General features: G+C 40.1%; 1 protein-coding gene across 4 annotated transcripts in view; it reads left to right on the top strand.

The window, feature by feature from the left end:
• The window catches only part of METTL8 (methyltransferase 8, tRNA N3-cytidine), a 176,702-nt gene that overhangs the window by 73,772 nt on the left and 81,144 nt on the right, over positions 1–21,786 (top strand). The window contains exons 7-12 of one of the 4 annotated variants that reach the window (XR_003612358.2): positions 2,787–2,850; positions 4,497–4,636; positions 8,476–8,582; positions 8,701–8,766; positions 9,672–9,985; positions 17,852–19,105. Coding sequence is in view for 3 of the 4 variants with exons in the window: in XM_028123625.2 (XP_027979426.1) it covers positions 2,787–2,850; positions 4,497–4,636; positions 8,476–8,582; positions 8,701–8,766; positions 9,672–9,862 (568 nt within the window). In the remaining variant the exon portion in view is untranslated. Of the gene's footprint in view, positions 1–2,786; positions 2,851–4,496; positions 4,637–8,475; positions 8,583–8,700; positions 8,767–9,671; positions 10,155–17,851; positions 19,106–21,786 lie in introns of those variants that run through there. The other 3 variants (XM_028123646.2, XM_028123625.2, XM_088021640.1) reach the window with 3 other exon arrangements.

A 21,786-nucleotide genomic window follows, 5' to 3' on the forward strand; every position in this document is an offset into this window, starting at 1 on the left:
GAAGGGCCAGGGCAGTCAGCTGATTTTACAGAAAAGTTCTGGAAAGTCATTGGGTGGTCACAAGACTTCAACTTGGGCTGCTGTTGTAGTGGGAATTCAATCTCAGAGGTCATGCTGCCATCCTCAGAGGACACGTGGCAGATGGCACAGGCTTTCCTTTAGCTGCTAGACTGTTCCATATCTTGTGGGTGTTCAGTAACCACTGCCCAAAGGTTGACTGCATACCTTTTATAATGAGCTAGATGTGCCAGTGTCCAGAAAAGCATTTTGAGTTATATGGAAGTTTTTTGTTTTTTGTTTTTTTTTATTTACTTGAGAGAGAGAATGAGATAGAGGATGAGAGGGGGGAGGGTCGCGGGACTCGATCCTGGGACTCCAGGATCATGACCTGAGCTGACGGCAGTCGCTTAACCAACTGAGCCACCCAGGCACCCTATATGGAAGTTTTTAATAGAATCATGGTAAGTTCTTAAGTTTTTAATTTCCTAGAAGGCAGAGGCAGATCTTCCTATAATAATAATAATAATAATAATATCAATAGCAACAACAATTATAATAATGACTAACATTTATTAGGTGTTTACTCTGAGTTAGGCACCTTTCTGGAAACTTATATGAATCCCTTCAATCTTCACAATGACCTTAAATGCCATATTTATCTCTGCTTTATAGATGAGTTACAGAGAAATTAAGTAACTATTCCAAGATCATATAACTGAGTGGTAAAGCCAGGATTCAAACCATAGGCAGTTTGGTTCCAGAGCCCTTGCCCTTAGCCGTCATATCACATAGGGCTATATGCATCTGAGTGCTTCCTGAGAAAATTTCAAACACATGTGACCACCCAGCAAGTTAGGGGTCACAAATATATGGATTTCGTAGGAAACAGTAGGGCTATAGGCTGCAATAAAGCACTGTTTTTTATATGGGACAGATGGAAAAGACAAGCAGTGCAAGTCATAACCAAATTTATTCACCATATCTTAACTGATCTTAAATTGAATGCAAATCCCCAATGCCGCAGAATGAATGTGTTATACATGAATGTAGTATCCATCAATGGGTAGCATTTAAGAGTATAATCTGTGCCTGGGTGATATTTTATTGTGGAATATATATTTGTGCTTGTATTTCATATTTATTTAGTAGTCCTCCTTGCTTGAAATATCTCCTGAATCAAATTAGAAGTCCTAATTATATGTTTCAAGGCCCACTTGTATATCCTGCGACATACTGGTTTGAGCTCTCGGGATCAACTCTGCTTATTATCCCTGGCATAGATCTCCCATCTCTAAGCCCTTATACCATTTACCCTTCTCCCCACTCAGCAATGCTATTCCCCTCCAAAATTCTTAAGACTTATACCTTAGGAACTCTGCCCTATCCACAACCTTAATAGAAGCTATATAAAACCAATCGTGTCCTCAACTAGGCTATAAAACCCGCAAGAGCCAGGACCATAGTTATAATCATTGTTTAATGACATACCAATCTCTTTCTGCGATTCAGACATGGTATTAAGTAACATGATGCCTGGATTATTTGATACCAGCATACGAGGGATAATCAGGAAGGGTACTGGCCCACAAAATTCAAAGTATATGTGTGCCCATGAGTAACCATGGTCCAGACATTGTTACTGAATTTCAGGTAAAGGCCAAATCGAACTTGTCTAAGTTCAGTGGAGGCCAATTACAACTACTCAAGACTTTCATATGGGTAAACATCACCTGCCAAAAAATGACTGACTTTATTTACATTTGTAAATAAAATAACTGAGTCTTAGAGAAGTTAAGTCAAATTCACAGAGTTAATAAATGGCAAATTCAGGATTTAAACACAGGTCTATTTGGCTCCAAAATCTATACTCTTACTATTTTACTAGACAATTTCATTTACTACCTTGTATTCTAATTCTTGGTATATACATGAGGCTTAATAAATGATCATAACTTGAGAAGATAACTAAGAATTAATATATTAGTGTCTTATTCTTTTTTAGAAGTTGTATTTACATGCTATTAAAATGTACATTTTTTTTGAGATTTTGAAGCAGTTCTAATAATTTTATTTTATTATGTTAGTCACCATACATTACATCATTAGTTTTTGATGTAGTGTTCCATGATTCATTATTTGCATACAACACCCAGTACTCCTTAAATACATGCCCTCCTTAATACCCATCACCGGGCTAACCCATCTCCCCACCCCCTTATAGATATGTTTCTGTTCCATTAGGGGCATCAGAGCCTCTCTGAGAGGCCCAAGAACCAAATGAGTTATACACATAGAAAGGGGACTGAAGCACCAAGGACACAGGGGTCTGAGAGTCCTTGCACAAGGGTAGAACTTGACTAAGCTATGAGGAGCTACAGGCCTTGCTGGCTGAAGGCACAGAAGAAAGTGTGGGGAGGTGGGGGGTAGCAGGAGGAAGATGGAGCAATGATGATGGATGGCTTTGGAGGTTTCCCAGGTGAGAGTGTGATGGGATGTAAGGGCAAGTGGGCTCACATAATGGAGAACTTCAAAACCAGGACAGGAATTTGAAAGTTACCCTGTAATTATTGGCAAGTATTTGAGACAGTGCTATTTCAGAAGCAACATGAAGGTACCCATACGCCATTATAGAGAACAATATCTAAAAAGAAGAAACAACAAGCCAGGTGTCATCCAAAATTCTATTAAAGAAATACTTTTTTATAAGTTCAAGCCTACATTTTCCTTTCTTCTGTAACCTGAGCTTAGATGAACTCTAGATTTAAATATTGTTTCCATTTTCATAGGAATGCTCCAGAGTCCTTTCTTTATTGTTGTGATTTTGCTTCCGGAGCTGTGGAGCTAGTAAAGGTATGCCTCATATTTTCTTTAAAGAGAGCCAGGTAAGGATCTAGTTTGTTGTTGCTGATGTGGTATTTTTGAAATGTTTCAAATATTATCTGTGACCATTTTTAACTGAGCTTTTACTATTTCTGGGAATCATGCCATCAGCTGATGCCTAAGATATCACCCTAAAATGATAGTTGTTTTGAATTTAAAATAAAGTTGAAGGCACTGGTACACCCAGAAAGGTCAACAGCTCCTACAAGGTGATTTTTTTTTTTTTTTGAGAGGGGGGAGGGAAAGAGAGAGGGAGAGAGAATCTTTTTTTTTTTTTTTAAGATTTATTTATGTATTAGAGAGAGAGCATGCACACAAGCTGAAAGAGGGGGAGAGAGAGGGAGAGAATCTCAAGCAGACTCCCCACTGAGCGTGAAACCCAGCATGGGGCTCAATCTCACAACCCTGAGATCATGACCTGAGCTGAAATTAAGAGTCAGACACTCAACCAACTGAGCCACCCAGGCGCCTCGAGAGAGAGAATCTTAAGCAGGCTCCATGCCCAGTGTGGACCCTGACACAGGGCTTGATCTCAGGATAGGGCTTGATCTGAGGACCCTGAGAGCATGACCTGAACTGAAACCAAGAGTCAGACACTTAACCAACTGAGCCACCTAGGCGCCCCCTACAAGGTGATCTTATTCATATTTATGTCCCTAGAGCCCTACACATAGTCTGACACATAGGAGGCGCTCATTAAATTAAAAATTTTGAAGTTAAAAAAATTTGAGAAGGCATATGATACAAATGTAAACTGTCCTAGACCATTGGGAAAGCAGTGGGGAGCCTGGACTTGTTTGACCAATCCCCAAAAGCTAGTAAACATTCCCTTAGTAAAAAGCATTTTTAGGAAATGGAAAAGAAATGGAAATTCTGCTAAGAGAAATATATAGTCAGTACATGGAACTTAATTCCTGATATTACGAGTAATAGTTATTCATGGTAGACACTTTCTAAAATACTGAAAAGCCTAAACAGGAAGATAAAATTGACCTATAATCACACTTCCTAGAATCCTATGGTGAATCGAGGTTAGTATTTTGGTATATATCCTTCTGGTCTTGTTTTGTAGGCGCGTGTGTGCGTGTGTGTCTAATTTTTTTAAATAACAGCTTTATGGAGATACAGTTCACATACCATGGAATTCACCATTTTAATGTATACAATTCAGTGATTTTAGTATATTTACAGAGTTGTGCTGTCATTACCATTATCTAATTTTTTATTATGTAGTAGAGGATATTTGTATTTTAAGCCAAAGGAGGTGTGGCACAAGCAGTGGGAGAGAGAACTAAGGACCATCTCAGTGCCTCTGAAGTAACATAGGGTAGGCTTCCAACAATGCTGCCTACTGACTCAAAGGCCTGCCCTACGCCTCTTTTTAAACTAAAGAGGGATTGCAAAGAATATTTGTTATCAAGTCCAAGTGCAAGACTTAATTTTTTATGGCAGCATGAAATAAGCTAACAGAATACTGAATCTGAAATAAAGTGCATTCAGATTTACAGAGGAAAGGCACTAGGGAGAAATATAAAGTTTGAGCTTTTTATTTTAAGAAAAATGCTAGAAGTCTGCTAACTGCTTTTTTTTTTCTTTTTATTCCTTTATCATGATAGTTGCACTCATCCTACAGAGCAGCCCAGTGTTGTGCCTTTGTCCATGACGTCTGTGATGAGGGCTTACCCTACCCTTTTCCAGATGGGATCCTGGATGTCATTCTCCTTGTCTTTGTGCTCTCTTCCATTCATCCTGACAGGTAACTGAAGACAAAAGGGCAAAGCAAATGTGTAAAGCCCCTTTATCATAAGTCGTGGTTTTCAGAACTATCAAAAAAAAAAAAAAAAGTGACAATTCTTAAATTTATGATTTAGTGAACTACACAGTGTAGAACATGCAGCCTTTTAAATGCAGTTTTCCTTTCTTCAGACTTGGAGAAAGAAACTGGTCAAACTGCTTCATTAGCTTTCTATCACTGTCAGAGAGAAGTGAGCATATTCTGGCAAGACACATACCTATTAAAAGTGACAGTGCTTCAAGGAAATTACAAATTCAGAACAGCCTAATAGACTCCCAAGAGGGAAATTGTACTTGGTGATCAGAAACAAACATCTTTGATTTAGCATCTTACTGAATGTTCGTGAAGAGGTAGGCTGTGAATCTGATTTCACACCGGTCTGTCGACAGGCTTTAAAAATTTTGTTTTAAAGAAGTCCTCCAGGGAAGTAGGGCACTCAAGATTTGCCAGATTAACCTTGGACCTTTATAAAAGAAGATTGGCTAGTGCCATCATTTAAATATTTATGATTTAAATTTTTTGTTCACACAATGTTTTGAAACAGTCAACATGTCCAGAGAGGAAGCAGAAAGAGATATTACCAGCCGTTAAAATAATCACTTCTGTTAAAATTTTGCCACCTCATATGTATTAAGGCACACGTGTGGTGTCAAGGGTTGTGCATTTGTAAGTTTTCTTAAAATTGGTTTTTCTGCTGTGGTAGTAGATTCAGCCCTCGGAAAGTTCCTCTGCTGGTAGGTACAGACTTGACATCAACCAGTCTTTGTTTGATGAGTGCGACCCTTTTCCAAAGAAAATGAGTTAACGTGTGCTTTTTCCTTTGCAGTTACAAACTCACTAGGACCCTTTACAGTTCTTTTACTTCTCATTTAAAGATGAGCACTTTGATTGCTTGTTGAAAGACAAATTAAATTTCCAAATAAATCTGAATGAAACATATTTTTGCACCTGGTGAGAGATATCACATTCCATGAAGCTACTTTTTCCTCCCAGTTTCTATAATCTATGTCTTTGTGCTAATCTGTTTAGAATATTGGCATCATTCAGGTACTGGTAGAGAGATGTCATCTATGAATTTTGTTTCATAATTCAAATAATGAATAGTTAAAAGGATGGAGTAGGTGGATAGAGAACAAGATTTTCTATTTTACACCTATAACAGGAAATGTTTAAATTCCAATTAAGACCACAAAAACACTACTTGAAATTAGTTTAGATAGTGTATTTTCTCATGATTTGAACTGAATGTTAAAAAGAAGGGGAAGCAGATGTCTTAGAAAGATTACTGTTATCCTACAGTATGTTCATTCTATTTATTTATTATAAAATAAATGCAGATAGATGTATCATGTCCCTAGCCACTTTCTTACCTATATGGAAATGATCTAAAACTAAGATGAATGAGTAGAAGGAAGGCAACAGTAAGTGAAAAGACAGTATCTTTAGGGTCATTTGGGACTGTGGTGGTATATTCAGCCCCATGAAAGTTTTAGAAAAGTGACTTCTTGCCAGCTTGGAAAATCCATGCACAAATGAATGGCGAGCAGGTCTGCTAGACCTTGAGTCTGGGGGACCCAGCTTAAATGGGAATAAACCATAAGAGGCTACAAAAGAAGAGCTAACTGTCCTTATCACTGAAATAAAAGAAAGTACAATATGTTTACCACAGATGTAAGCATAGAGTAGGCAATCAATATAATACTCCTTTTTTTAATCTCTTCTTTTCCTTTTCCTCACCCTCCATCTAGAGTTAGATGAGGATAGCAGAGTTGGCCCACGTCAAATAAAGAAAGAAAAGGGGCCCTCTCCCATTCTTGTCTTGTCCATCTCCCCCAGCCCATGCCCACCTGCAGTCCTCAGCACTCTGGAACTTGGCACTGAGCCAAGCAAGATGGGCTGATGAAGAAAAGCAGCTCCCCACCCTTGCTTTTACCTACAACCCCAGATGTTAAAAGATAGTTGGGAAGAAAGGATTTGCAGAGGGAGATGGCTGCATTTTGCTCTTTGTTTTTCTGCATTTATGTTTCATATTTGTTTTAGTAGTAATTGCAGAAAGATATTTTTCTCTGTACGTAAGACATTTATCCTGAAAGTGAATATTTTAAGGTTTAGATATGGTTTTCTTTAATTGCCAAAGCCCAAGACCATAAACATAGTGTGAAAATAACCTCTAACAAAATAAACAAGGAAAAATACTTTTTTTCCCTTTCATGTACTTATGTTGCAGTTTTTTAAGAGAGCATTTCATTTAATTATGCTACCTCTTTCTGTTATATTTCTATCTTGTTTTCATAGTTACTTTCATTTTCTCACTATCTACTTCCTTCATAACCTGACATAAATCTGACTTTTCATTCCTTAATTCCACTGAACAGTGTTTTCATTGGAAGGCATTTACAGATTATCTGATGCAAACTCCTCACTTTTAAAATAAGAAAATCTAGACGCTTTAAGTAGCATGAATAAAGCAGAGATGGCAAGGACTCAGCACACGGGCTGCCATTTACCATTCTCTGCTCAGGACAGACACTCATAACTGATTTTGTACCCTGATTGTCATTCTTGGTGAGCTCTGTAGGCAGCCAATGTCAGTCACTCGGCATTGATATGAGATCTGAAATCTTTGCCATCTCTGACCCATAATCATACATAAGACCATGAACATTTAACCAAAAACATTAGTCAAGAGCAGTCACAAGGGGTCGTATTTGATTGGGAGCCAGATGAAAAGAACAAATAATAAAAGAAAGAAAGTAAAAGCTTCCCAGTTTTGAGCTGGGGCTTGGAGTATGACTAGAATTTAAATAGGCAGAAAGTAAGAAGGAGAGAATTCTTTGAGGGGAAAACACGTGAACAAAGGCATGGACTGCTTCAGAGCCTAGCATGTAACAGTTTGGCCAGAGTTGATGCTTCACATTAGGACGTGGTGGGAAAGATGTTGGAGAGATTGAGGCCAGTTGTAGGAGATCTTAAGGGCCCAACTAAGAAATTGAAATTTTATCCTATGGATTAAAGTCATGAACATTTTTGAGCAAAGGGATGATTTGACAAAACCATCATTTTAAGCAGAATAACTCCTCATTGATAATACAGGAAGAATTAACAGGGGGAATAATAAAGGCATGTTAGGAAGTATTCTGTTTCCAGGCCTAAGGAGGTAGCAATTTGTATTAAAGGACTACCAAAGGGAAACAAAAAGGAGACAGAACGTCAATTTAAACAAAGAAGACCTAGAATTGGATGACCAGGTGGTTGTGGAGAGGCTAATGAAAGAGGAGGAAAAGAAAAGGAGTTAAGGATATCTCTGAGGTGTAACACTTGAGTGAATGGACGGTACCTTTGAACTAAATAAAGGAGAAGGAGCTAGTTTTGGAGGAAACGTGATCTCTGTTTAGATATGTGCAATTTGGGATGGCTCCACCATATTTTTTATCTTGCAAGGAAAAGGAAGCGACTTTGGCGTTTATCTGCCTTGGAACTACCGTAACTTGATATGAATACCAAGAACCATCTATGTAATTTTGCAGTACAGCTTTGACATCATATATCAAGCTCTGCAAAGACACCACTCTGGTCATTTGGGTGATTACTTAATACTCTAGGTCTTTTGAATCTGATCCTTTAGCAAGTTTTGGTATTCTTTTTCCTTTCTATACGAAGTATTTTTGGTTTTGTCGCCTTTATGTTTGTGGTGAGACTTTTTTGGCCCCATAGAGCTTCTCTTATTTTGTCTTTAAGAAAGTTAAATGTGGCATGTAAAACAAGATTTCTGCAGACAGTATCTTGCTTTGTTTTCAAAGGATGCAAGGCGTTGTAAACCGACTGTCCAATTTACTGAAACCTGGAGGAATGCTGTTATTTCGGGACTATGGAAGATATGATAAGACTCAGCTTCGTTTTAAAAGGGGTATATTCAGTTTGGAATTCTTTTCATGTGTTTTAAAGAATGCCTTGCTTATATTTTATGTCAAGTTTTTGTTTTGTTTTAAGGAATACTAAGTTACTATCACAATTATGTTTTTTAGGGCATTGCTTATCTGAAAATTTTTACGTTCGAGGAGATGGTACCAGAGCATATTTCTTTACAAAAGGTATGCTTATCTCTAAGGGAAAATAATTAGCTGTAAAAACTCTCTTTGGGGGGCGCCTGGGTGGCTCAGTCGTTAAGCGTCTGCCTTCAGCTCAGGTCATGATCCCAGGGTCCTGGGATCGAGCCCCGCATCGGGCTCCCTGCTCCGTGGGAAGCCAGCTTCTCCCTCTCCAACTCCCCCTGCTTGTGTTTCCTCTCTCTCACTGTGTCTCTCTCTGTCAAATAAATAAAATCTTTAAAAAAAACTCTCTTTGGTTACTCTGTAACCACACTGTAACTGTTCTATGTGAAAGCTTGAAAATGGCCTCTTTGTCTTTTAATCTTTTTCCAGTTGAAACTGCTTTAAAGATTCACTTGTTTCATCCTTATACCCAAATGAAGGTGTAGTCTGTTCCATTTTGGAAGTATGGTTAGCCCAGATATGAAAAAAAAAATGATGACACAGCCAGAGGAGGGAATTTGATTTTAAGAGTCCATAGAAAATTACTTACCTCTTGTCAATTCCTCATTTTTAAAAAAGCATTTAAAATGAATTCTGCATTCAAGGATTTTCTCCAAACTTATGTGAGTACTTTTATAATGTGCCATTTGGGGTCTCTGCAAACCAACAAAAACTCAGAACAGAGAGCACCATTCAAAATACTGAAATCTGCAGCCAGTAGTATTGTATATCTGTTTATACCTGCTCTGTTAAGCTGTTTATACTTGATGTATTTCTGTGAAGTAGAAGAAATCCACTTGGTTTCACAAGTTTCCTTAACCAATTTGTCCTAGGGAGTTTCTTGGTATAAGTGAAATTTAGATGGTCAGTCATTCCATTAATATTCCATTGTCCCTGACTGTCCCCCTCTCCCCCACCACCGTGCCCCTGTCACATAGACCCTTGATTGCCATTTTTTCTCACAGGGGAAGTCCACAATATGTTCTGCAAGGCTGGGTTAGACGAGAAGCAAAATCTGGTTGATCGTCGCTTACAAGTGAATAGGAAAAAACAAGTGAAAATGCACCGAGTGTGGGTTCAAGGCAAATTCCAGAAACCATTACACTTGACTCAAAAAACCTCCAAATTGATATTTTCACTCCTTTCTCATGGCTGAATTATGTACCATGTTAAGGTACAAACCAGAGGATTACATTGTACAAAGACTTCCGTAGATCTTTCATTTTTGAAAGGACAGTCAGAAGAAAAGAGAATTTGTATATCCTGCTGTTTATCATGGGTAAGCTCTTTTGTTTAAGCACTCGTAAATGATTTGGAAGAGTGTACCATATTCTGTGTTTTCAAAGCTTAATATGCTCAAGCTTGTTTGGGTTTATTATGTCTAACCATTTTGTTTGTACTTTGAATTTTATAAGCTTTCAATTAAATTACTGATATAAGTCAGATGATTCTGAGAAACCATACCCTGCCATTTTTTAGAAGTGCAAAAAAACCACTTGTTTATGCGTTAGTCTAACACAGTTAAACTCTCTTCCTCTCTTATCTGATACCAGGGAGGGAGCACTCCTTGTTTCCCTGGCAAGTCACAAGGCCTAGGTGAATTGTTTGTTTTCTTGTTGTCTGTTTTCCCCAAAACTCTTTTTTTTTTTTAATTCAGAGACTAATGTCTGAAATAGAATTTTAGTTTCTCTTTCCTTTCCTAAAATTGGGGAAGTATGACCTATGCTAAGATTATTTTCAGGCTATTCTTAGGTGTACAAGTGGTTGTAAGCTCCCTTTAAGACAACTGTTAAACCCAAGACAATTCTTATTGCCACCTTGCCTCAAACTCAAAAAGGATATAAGTTGGCTTGCAAATTGCACTTTGTAAAAGTGGAGTTTTTAAGATTGGTTTTCCATTTGTTATATAACATATACTGAGTACTTACATTGTGCTAAATTATATGGACTAATACAGTAAATACAGACCCAGCCCTGTCTTCAGAGGGCATAGATAGGATCTGTCTGGCAAAGCAAAATGTGCACATCCCAAGCCTCTAAATCACAATCTCAGATAATACAGGTACTCAAATAGGGAACTTATTAGCTAGCACACTTTGGTTATGAGCCACAGAAATCTGGAAGAAATGGACAATCTCTTAAAGGACCACCATTGGAAAAATTCAGTTCCCACTGTTTTTCCTTTTTGAATTCACGTAAAATTCCGTTTTCTGGAAGAATGTGATTGGTCCAACTTGGGTCATGGATTCATCTCTTGACAGTTTGGGGCAGGGCAGCTTCATTGACGGTGCCACCTGGATGTATGGAATGGAGGAAAGCTCCTCAAAGGAAAGTTCCTAAAAGGAAAATGTTATCAGAAAAAGAGAGGAGAGGGTTGCTGCCCAGTCACAAACAGCAGGAGCAATAGTGGTTCCAAAGAGAGAGAAAGATTAGCTGGTGGGAAGGAAGGGGGGAGCATCAGGTTGTGGGGGGCGGTGGGTGTCAGGCTAGTCCTTGATGGGGAGAAGACAAGTGTGTTTGGTGTGGGCCATTCCCGATGATGAATCGTGGAGAAAAGATGGGGTGGGGAGTCAGCTGCCAGACAGCCTTCAATAGAGGGCACATTGGATTCTAGTCTCTAGTCTGGAGCTATCAGGTTAGTTTGTTTCTGTTGTATCCTACCCATGGCATGTTATAAATATATTTAGAGAGATTGAGGCATCCTATATGGAATGGAATGCAGTGAGGTCAGATATAGGGGCAAGGAAGACCATATAAACGTTTTTTGCATACACTTGCCTTTGTAGCAATTCCTCAGAAGTACAATATCAAGGCTTCTGTTTACATGGCATCAGTCAATAAATGCAGAAGTTAAAATGTGCCTGAGACCTTCACTAAGTTGTATTTCATAATTAAAGTGTACATTTAAAAGCCAAAATAGTCACAAAAGTATTACATACAACAAAGGCAGTTAGATCAGTTAATGTTGCTATGGGAACCCCAGCAGATCTTGTGTCTCAATTTAAAAATCATGGCCTAAGGTGATTTTAAAAACAACAGAAGGTAAAATCGTTCTCACATTCTCACACATGTAAATTGTACTCTCTCTCAGTCCTAAATAGCAGATTCAAGCCAGGCTTTTGACTGGCACAGTAAAATTCAGCTTTGTGTCTTTCTATAACGTATTATAGCATGTAGTTAACCTTTAGAAACTTCAAAAATACATCACCCAAATTTGGACTGTGAGACACAAACTGGGCTCTTTTGGGCTCTGTCTAGCATAGACCTCCAATGCCACATGGCTGCTCGGTAGGGCCATTTCTACCAGTGTCTTCTACTTGTCTGGTCAGTCTTTCTCTTGCTTAGCCACCTAAATTAGCCCCCTACTTAAAGTTTGCTGCTAGACAAAATATAGATTTTTGGCAGAGAGGGGGGAAAAAAAGGAAAGACCTGATTTGGAATATTGCCTATTGATATTAAAAAATCATGAAGTGTTGCAAATGTATCTGCTTGGGTATTAGTTTAAAATATTTGATAGCTGAATGAAATTCTGATTTCCTCATGAACATAAACCTAGGACCCATTAGTTAGGCAGAGTTTAAGATTTAAAAATTCATCTTCTGAGGGAGCTGAATTTCAAAAGGACCATTTTCTTTCTAACAGAAAAAGATGTTCCTTCGTCTTCTTACGACACAGAAACAATGAAATATTCTATATTAAAAACGCACCCTCCATTTTTCTCCACTTATAAAAATTCACTTTTGAGCATTTTCCAAATGTAAAAACTCTCGCACATGAAGAACTGTTTCAGAAGTTTGTAAGAAAGTCAAGGTAACAGTTTCTATCATTAAAAGTTTTGCATTCAGTATGACACATTTATCGTATTGAAACACCCAGTTAATGTTGACTTCTCAGAAATTATTTGCTTTGCTTGACTCAGTTCCATATGCTTTGTCTCTAAATTATGAACACATCGAGGTTTCTACCATTCTGCAATCTAGTTACTATACTCTAGTTTGTATGTGAAAACTCACCCATATTTAGACTGCTAAACTTCAGGTAGATTAAATTCTTGCCCCCAGACTCCTACCCTGTATTTCTATGGTTTTCCAACTCCTCAAAGGCAAGTTCTGAAGCCTGAATATATCGCTCGTGGTTACTTCTAATTGGTTTTAATGTTTATTATGCTCCTCACAAGTGCAGATAACTTCACATTTGCATCACTAATAGACCTCTTTCAGAGCCTTCGCTGCTCCTGCTTCCTGCGTCCATTAGTCATCAGTAGACGACAAGTTGGCTGGGTATTCCCCACCGCCCGCCCCCCCCCACCGACTTGTGAAAGTGCCTTGTAAATTCTAAAGCACTGAATATATGTGAGGTATTGTTATTAATACCAACATCTACAGTCTACAAGGCAGCATACAGAGTATTCCAGCAACAAACTTTTTCAGTGGTTTTATGAGACCCTGTGAGAAAGACAGTAAGATGTGGTGGAAAAGTATTGCCTCGGAGTCAAACAGAAAGTATGGGTCTTGGTTCCTTGTGAACCACTTAGCTACTCTTAATTTAGCAACCAGTGCTGAGTCTTTTATATACGATATTTTTTTATTTATTATTTATTTGAGAGAGAATGAGAGAGAGAGAGCATGAGAGGGGGGAGGGTCAGAGGGAGAAGCAGACTCCCCGCCGAGCAGGGAGCCCGATGCGGGACTTGATCCCGGGACTCCTGGATCATGACCTGAGCCGAAGGCAGTTGCTTAACCAACTGAGCCACCCAGGCACCCTATATACGATATTTTTATATATTACATTATTACTTCATTTAATCTTCAAACTCCTATGACTTCATCTCTATTCGGACCATTTAACAGATGAGACTAGGGCTCTGAGATTTGGGGTAACTTGCCCAGGATGTCACCACCAATCCGTGCAGAGCCACAGTTTGGACCCACAACTGTCTGATTCCAAAACCTCTAGTCTCCTCAGCACACTTTTAATCGATAGCTCACATGCTGCTGGGAAAGCTGCTGGAGAAGAAAAAGAGCTCCTGAATCAAGCGGAGAATTATAGCAATGGGTAGGAGTTTGGATGAGACAATCTACAAGGTGACAGCTCATTCTAGATCCAGTGATTCTATGAAATAAGTATGTTGTACTTGTCCATAGTTAACAAACTGGGAAGGAAAAGAAGGAAAGGAACTGAGAGGAATGACAAAGAAAAGCTTTCAATCAGTTCTTTTCAGCATTCTGCATATGTTTACTTCTGCTCCCGCCCCACCCCCTTCAGGCTTCCACTTGGCTCCCCTCCGAGCGAGCCAGCCAGCTAGCGGAGCACCCATTGCTTGCATACTCCTCACTTACAGGAAAAAAAAAAAAAAAAGCAGTCTGAAAAAGCCCTTAAAATGTCTTCCAAGGGATTCAGCTTTAGTATAATGTAAAAGATGTGAATTAAGGGATTGTCAGTAATAAAACATGAGTGAAAACATCTTTATTTTAAAACATTGTATGTACATTAATGGCACATTAATGCCAATTCAAGCATAAAATGTTGAGCATTTCTTGGAATATGGTTTGGGATTTGAGAGGCACAAAGGTACCTGCAAGATGGCTCTGGTGTTGTTATAAATATAAATAGAAGTAAAATAACAGTTGCATCTTCATTTATAATGAATCTTACATTGTGGTTTCAAAGCTACAGAGGAGAGTGGATGCCAAAATCTGTCTTTCATTAACATATGCCTTACATGACAGGGAAGAGGTGTTGAAGACAAAATTACTTTTCCCTCTGAGTATGAATCAGCAACATGCAGTAACAAGTAATAACAGTTCTTGTGTATGAGTGCCTGCAGAAGGTAAGAAAAACAGCCTCAAATTGAAAATGCAAGTGCACCTGCTGGAGAGGCCCAGGAGGCTGCAGAGCACAGCCCCCTTGAACACCCTCCTGAAGTATCTCTGAGCACAGTGACCCCAACTCTGGCAAGCCACGCTGGCTTGAGATGAACGGAGCACATTAAAATCTCCAGATGGTCAGAGAGAGCCCACCCTCAGCTGCCCTTGGGGCTACAAGGCACTACTTGTTCAAGAGTTTAAAACAGCTGCTTTGGATTCTGTAGCGCATGTGGTTTCACAGCCACTTAACCTTTAGTAAGGAACAGCTAGAGGCAGGTGAATGAATAAAAATACACGTTAACATTTCATAAGGAGGAAAAGAAATCAATACTTAAGGAACTCATGGACTTCAAATAGTCACAAATAGCGTCCAGTTAGCTGTGTCCCTGGCTTCCCAGGGATTTGCGTCTTTATCTTTGATTTTCTCCAGCAGATAGGCACTAAGTTGAGCCTGGGCCCCAGAAAATATATGCTTTTCTATCAGATGTTGCCTACCAAGTCAAGTGAGCCATTGATCGCCTCTTAAAAAGCCCCCAAGCATCATCTCTCCAGCTTGGGCTGATGGGTTTGGTCCAGGGGAACTATGAGTTTTGTTATGCTTATACAAATTCTTTGGCAGTTCTTTCAGTCTCTTGCTCCTTTATGTGACACTTCTAGCTCATTGAAGAAAAAGCAAAAATGAGTTCTTTCTCAGTTAATCTTTATGTATTGATGATTATTGGTTCTTTCAAAATCATTGAGGAATGGCACTCACCCTTCAAGTCTAAGCCTTTCTCATTGGGAAAAAGAGCTAAAACTCTGTGACTTCATAAAATTAACGATGAGATGCTGTTGAGTAATTTGCATTGGTTTTGGGGGGTTTGTAAATGCTATGTATTTAACACAGGCAACACTATGCAGTTGCTGCCTCATTTCTCTTACCTGTCTCCCAAGGGTGATTTGTCTTCTACCTGAGGCTGTCCTACTCAACAGAATGTTTGGCGTAAAGAATCTGATAGCTCTCCGTATATCTTTAGTTATGCCCCAGTCCCTCAGGTAAGCTGAGACCGTGTCCCCTCAAGCAGCATTTGGAACTCGCACTGAAAATCACCTGAAAGAGAATGACTGAAATTGCCTGCATCACATGCTGCATTGAAGCAAGGAAATTTCTGTCTCCAAGGATAATTGCTTTTCTCATTGCTCATACTTCTTCCTCCACAGCCCTCATTTATTTTAATGTATATATTCTACTTTGACTCTCTAGAAGGTATTTTTAAAGTTTTTTAAAAATCCAAATGAAAGATGAAATTCACGATCCAGAAAAGTATTTATTCTATTTATCCTTTCCATAAATGTATTCTTAATCAACCGGTCTGATTGTCTCTTCATTTGCAGCTTTGTTTCCTAACAGAACACTTGGGCTCTGGAGATTAGCGAGACAAAGCTTCATTATAACCATCCTTGTTTTACTCCCATTTCTTATATGGTTTCTCATCCTAACTCACTCTCCAGGTGCTTCTTTCTCTTGCCAAATAGTGCAAGGAAACACTTTTGCAGATCTTTTGTTTACTTTGGAAAAAACACTGATCCAGTCTTTCCCATTCGGGAGTGCTGCTCATTTCCTGACTGGCCTTTAAAGTTTGGCTCAGTAGCAACTTGGGGATTTGTTTTCTACCCAGAGTGGAAGGAGTTGGGTGCCCATCAGCCCCATGCTGGAATGAGAATTAAGTTCTGCTCATTCCCTGGATAAGCAAGCTGATGTTTTCCTCATAGTTTCTTTTTCTTTCCCCATTCCTCAAAGTTTTAATGTTAGTCATTTAGCTTTCACTTTTTAAAAAGGCATTTTAATAGGGTTATCTCTCCTCCAAGTGCTGGCAGAAGCTGATCATGTACACAGGGGAACTCTCAAGAATAATGAATTCCCTGTTTGCTGGGTTCTACCTACAATTCAGTGTGCTGTGTACCACGCGGTGGGCTTGCCCCTGCTCCAAATCCACTGCCACTTGCCTGGCCTGGTCTAGAAGGACCTGCTACACCAAAAGAATTTGGCTTGTGCTACCTCACTTTCTAGGTCCCCAAGACTGCTAAGTTAATGAAGTTTTGGTTATTACCCAGTTGAACATTTTCTTATTTCATGTAAGTTTTATAAATTTTTTTGTGCTTTCTTCTCTTTGGCACATTTACATTAAATTTCATTCTAGTTATGCAACTGTGTCTATACTTAATTATGTTTGTATATGAGTATAAGTCACTTTCTGTTCATCCTACCTTGGGGAATTTATTCATAGTTTCTTATGAGGTCAGTAACTTTCCAAAGAGGGGGGCTTTCTAAACCAGAAGCCTATACTTTTCTATATCCATGCATTTTTACATTAAAATGTATGTTTGGACTAGCAAAGTTTGTTAGTTTTTTGTTTTGTTTTTTAAGATTTTTATTCATTTGAGAGAGTGTGAGCGAGAGAGAGAGAGAGCATGAGTGGGGGGAGGGTGAAGGGGGGAGGAGCAGAGGGAGAGGGAGAAGCAGACTCCCCACAGAGCAGGGAGCCCAACGCCATGCTACCCAATGCAAAGTGGCACTTGATCCCCAGGACCCTGGGATCATGTCCTGAGCCAAAGGCAGATGCTTAACAGATTGAGCCACCCAGGCGCCCCTGAAGTAGCAAAGTTGAATGATAAAAATAAAAACACTGACAAAGATCTTAACTACATCAAGGGGGTGGGTACTGTCTTTAAGGACTTAATCTGTAATATAAAGTAATATCACAAATATAATACCTTATTTGCGGGTGGGGAAAATACAGACAAAGATAAAGCTATTGGCATAGACAAGGTCTAGTTGAGGAGGCATATACTGCTGTCAATACTGGTGACAAAGAATCTAGGCTCAGTCATCCCTCCAGCTCAGCCAGGCATAGATAGTCACCATAAGGAAGGGCTACCAGAAAAAGCAAGCCGCATTCTGGCTTAGAGAAGGTAGGCAGTGTTCACAGGTAGATTAGCCAGAAACTGCTCCAGTGACCCAAAGAAAAATGCAAGGTCAGAGAGAATTGTAGCAAGAGTGACTTGTAACTGAATCTCAGAGAAATGGACTGTAAGCTTTAATGCCCCCTGGCCTAGCTCAGGAAGAGCTAAAGAAAGAGCCCTAAGTGGGCCTTGGAAATGGGAAGGCTGCAGAGGCCATGAGCTTTTTTCTGTTTACCTGAAGTGTACCGTAGAAATGGCTGGTAAGACATTTTGTTCTTGATACTTTTTAGAAGAGCAAAGACTCACTTTGATCTGATTCTTCCTTTTGATTCCAGAGCCCTTGTGTTTTCCATCATGATGTGTCAAAACGTGTGTATTTATTGATCTTCAAAAACCTGGAAAGATGAGACACAACTTTAGGAGAAACATACCCAGAGAAGTACAGGCAGAAAGGGGCATTGAGCCAGAAGATTGCCCTCCTTCACCAGTGTGGCAGAGGAAGGTCTGGCTTCTACTTTGCAGAAGGTACAGATTAGGTATCAATATAGTGTGGTCACCAAGTGAGTGATTCATGATCTGTGATCCTCTGCAAGAAGATTAATGGAAGGCAAATGAAGAATACAGGCTAGCATAGCCTATGAGACAAGGCTTCAATGTACAGTCTCTGCCATTTGGTGAGGTTTGAGAGAGGACCCCAGAGTAATACCTCTGTGTTCCTGCCCAAACTGTAAACCAGCTGAGAGAAGCTGATACTGGAGAAAATGGCTCAGGGGACATGGGAACAATTGCCTTCCTACTACTGAGTCCAAGAATCAAGACCCACAGCTGAACAGCCGCAGGACTCTGCTCACGGGGGTCGGCCTCTGCATAGCCTTGTACAGAGTCACCAGTTTCCAAGAGAAAGTGAAGGAGGACTGGGTTAAATGTACCTGATTCATTTCCCAAATTCACTTTCTATGAGGCACTTCTCCTAGGAATGAGGAGAGCAGGATTAAAGAGACCAGGTGGGTCCCTCCACATGACAAGAAACAACAGGAGTGGGCAATTACCTAAACCATTTATGAGTGCTCAATCAACCCATGCCACGTTTACTGGGGCTAGAGCAATGTGGAGTGGACTCTCCTATGCTCTTTGTGACTTGCTGAGTAGTCTGCTTAGAGAGAGAGACCAGCCAGCAGTAGTTTTTCAGCATTTACCTAGAAGCCTGGGGTCCATAGGCATCTGCCTCAGCGATGGATGGAATCTTCAGGGTATGCCCTGACACATGTAGATGGTTGGAATCCTGGGGACTAAAGTCAAAGTGAGTTTCCAAAGGTATTTCCAGTGACTTATTCTGGGAACCTTACCATACTTAAATCTTTACTAGACTGCTCAATAAACGGCCGGGAGGCCTAGCAACTCTGTCAAGCACCATCTCTACATTCACTTGCATAACGAATAACTGGCTCTAGACCAACACTTCTCAAACTACCTGAGGTAAAGATCCAGTTGTTGCTTTTTGTTTTGTTTTGCACATTTGCAACCTGTCATAGACCAATGCTTTACAAAGATGAATTACTAGAAAAAAAGATGTCCTCCAGTTGCTCGCATTGTGTTTCCTGCTGTCTGCCCTCTCTCCAGCAATCTCACCTGATGATCTCCCCGGCAGCCAGTGCATACCAGCTACATGTTAGGCCCTGCTCTAGGGTTTGGAAATGAAGGGATGAGCAGGAAAAAATAAAGATGGGCAATATACAAGCCCAAGGTTTTTATTAGATTCAACAGATCTTAATTTATTTGGTTACTCTACTTACCTTGTCATGGGCTGGGAATGAAACAGACCAGCACCTGCCCACAGCCCACACTTGAGCTGCCTGACTCTAGACCATAGGGAGACTAAAACTCCACATCACAGTATTCGATCAGCTTCACCTCCTGAACCCTGTGGTCTTTCTTCACTATGGGGGGCATCCACTGCTAGGACTGGGCTCTTGCACCTAGAAAATGCTTAGTCCAGGTGCTCCATGCTGTTCCTGGTACCTTTTCACGTACTTGGCTGTGTGAAGCACACAAAACCACACCACATCACCCTGCTCTCACCAGGATTCCTGGTGGTTATTTTTCCTTTTACTTGTTCACTTTTTTCAAAATGATTTTTTTCTGAATATGTGAATAGGTGCCTAATAGTTTCTAGGCTGATTTAAAATGGAAAGGGAGATGATTCTTTTCTTTTATTAAAGTCAAAACGTGTGATTTTTTCCCCCATTTAATGGTATTTTAAAGACGGAGTTGATGCCAGACTCAAAGAACACGGAGAACTTGGGGAAAGGCCAGAGACAGATAAAAGATTATTAGTAGTTTGTTTATAAAGGCCATGATTAGAAGCTGAAGAAAATGTGTTAATTTACCCTAGAAGAAGAGCACACCAGAAGATGAGAATGGTAGCTCCCAGGTAGAAACAGGCAAACAGGGTTCTCAGAGAAAAAACATGGGACCCATTTAGATATAAATTCTAGCTTTGCTGTTGTTGGTTGTGTAACCTTAAGCAAAATACTTAACATCTCTGAGCCTCAGTGTCCTCAACTGTAAATTGGAGATGATCCTGCTTACCTGAAGATTGTTGCAAGGACAAAATACAAAGCACATCAAATGTGAGGCATGGTACCTGAAGATGTTTGGTGCTTAACAAGTGGTAATTATTTAATCTATCACTAATAGATTATTTTATTTTTTTACAAAGGATGATCAAGTCTGTCTCTTTTGGGGGGGGTGAACTCCCCCTGCGGTATAAATAATTTAAATTAGCCATAAGAAAATTCCTAACTATGGGCGCCTGGGTGGCTCAGATGGTTAAGTGTCTGCCTTCGGCTCAGGTCATGATCCCAGGTCCTGGGATCAAGTCCCGCATTGGGCTCTCTGCTCCTTGGGAGCCTGCTTCTCCCTCTGCTTCTCTCTCTCTCTCCCTCTGTCTCTCATGAATAAATAAATAAAATTAAAAAAAAAAAGAAAATTCCTAACTATGAAGAGTTGAGGGGTTTTTTGTTTTGTTAAGATTTATTTATTTATTTTTAGGGGGAAGAGAGAGAGAGAGAGCACACATGCACATGAGCCATGAGAGGGAGAGAGGGAGAGAATCTCAAGCAAACTCCTCACTGAGTACAGAGCCCGATGCGGGGCTCAATCTCATGATACTGAGATTATGACCTGAGCTGAAACTAAGAGTTGGATGCTCAACTGACCTAGCCACTCAGGCATCCCAAGAATTGAGTTTTTTTTAATTTCAGAAAGTCATTACTATTTCCTTGGCTCATGTTCAGTTCTGTTCAAACATTTATTAAGCATGCACTGTGTGCCAGAAACTGTGCTGGACACTGACAATGCTAGACTTGGTCCTTGCTCCTTAGATGGCTGCAACGTAGAATGGATGCCCATTTATCTGAAATGTGGTATCTCCCACTTGAATTGACTGGCTCAGCTGGCCACTTACTTAAACCTCTTGGCTCCATTGGCCAGCACTGCCACAGTCTACTGTACCATATCCATTGGCATCCTCATTTTTGAAACCCTTTCCGAGGCCCTCTGTGAACAAATCTAATCATGTGCTACCCAGTGAAAGCCAAACAAAGCATGTGAAACGAGTCCTCAAGTTACAGCCCCTGTACCTATGCCCTCTGGTGTCCAAGGTCACTTCTAATAATGCTACCGCTACACAGACCACCTCCTTCACAGCATTTAGGGCTTTCACTCACAATGCCTCTCAGCACCATTCCGCATCACCACAATCCATCTAACTGGTCACAATTGAGATGAAATATGGGCTGCCTTCAAGAGATCTAAAAGACTCTAACAGGGCTACAAAGCTCTAATTCTTGCCCATCCCCCATTCACCGGAGTTGGTCATCCAAACTGGGAACCTGATCTGGCTTACCTCTTGTCACATTTGTCACCTGAACCTCACATAATCTCAAAAACTTGTCCTTGTGGAGCCCAGAAATAAACCTCACATATACGGTCAAAAGACTTTGAAAGGATACCAACACTGGGTCACCTAGGTGGCTCAGTCAGTTGAGCATCTCACTCTTGATTTTGGCTCAGGTTGTGAATTCGGGGTCATGATCTCAAGGCTGTGGGATCGAGCCCCACTTAGAGCCCAGCATAGGGCTCCACACTCAGCGGGGAGTCTGCTCTTCTTCTCCCTCTCCCCCTGCTCCCATGCTCTCTCTCTCAAATAGGTAAATAAATCTTAAAAAAAAAAAAAAAAAAGGATACCAACACCGATAGGGAAAGGACA

Source organism: Eumetopias jubatus, unplaced genomic scaffold, assembly GCF_037043125.1.
Source record: "Eumetopias jubatus isolate StellerSeaLion01/CBP00866 unplaced genomic scaffold, mEumJub1_p1.0 scaffold_3, whole genome shotgun sequence".
NCBI lineage: Eukaryota > Metazoa > Chordata > Mammalia > Carnivora > Otariidae > Eumetopias > Eumetopias jubatus.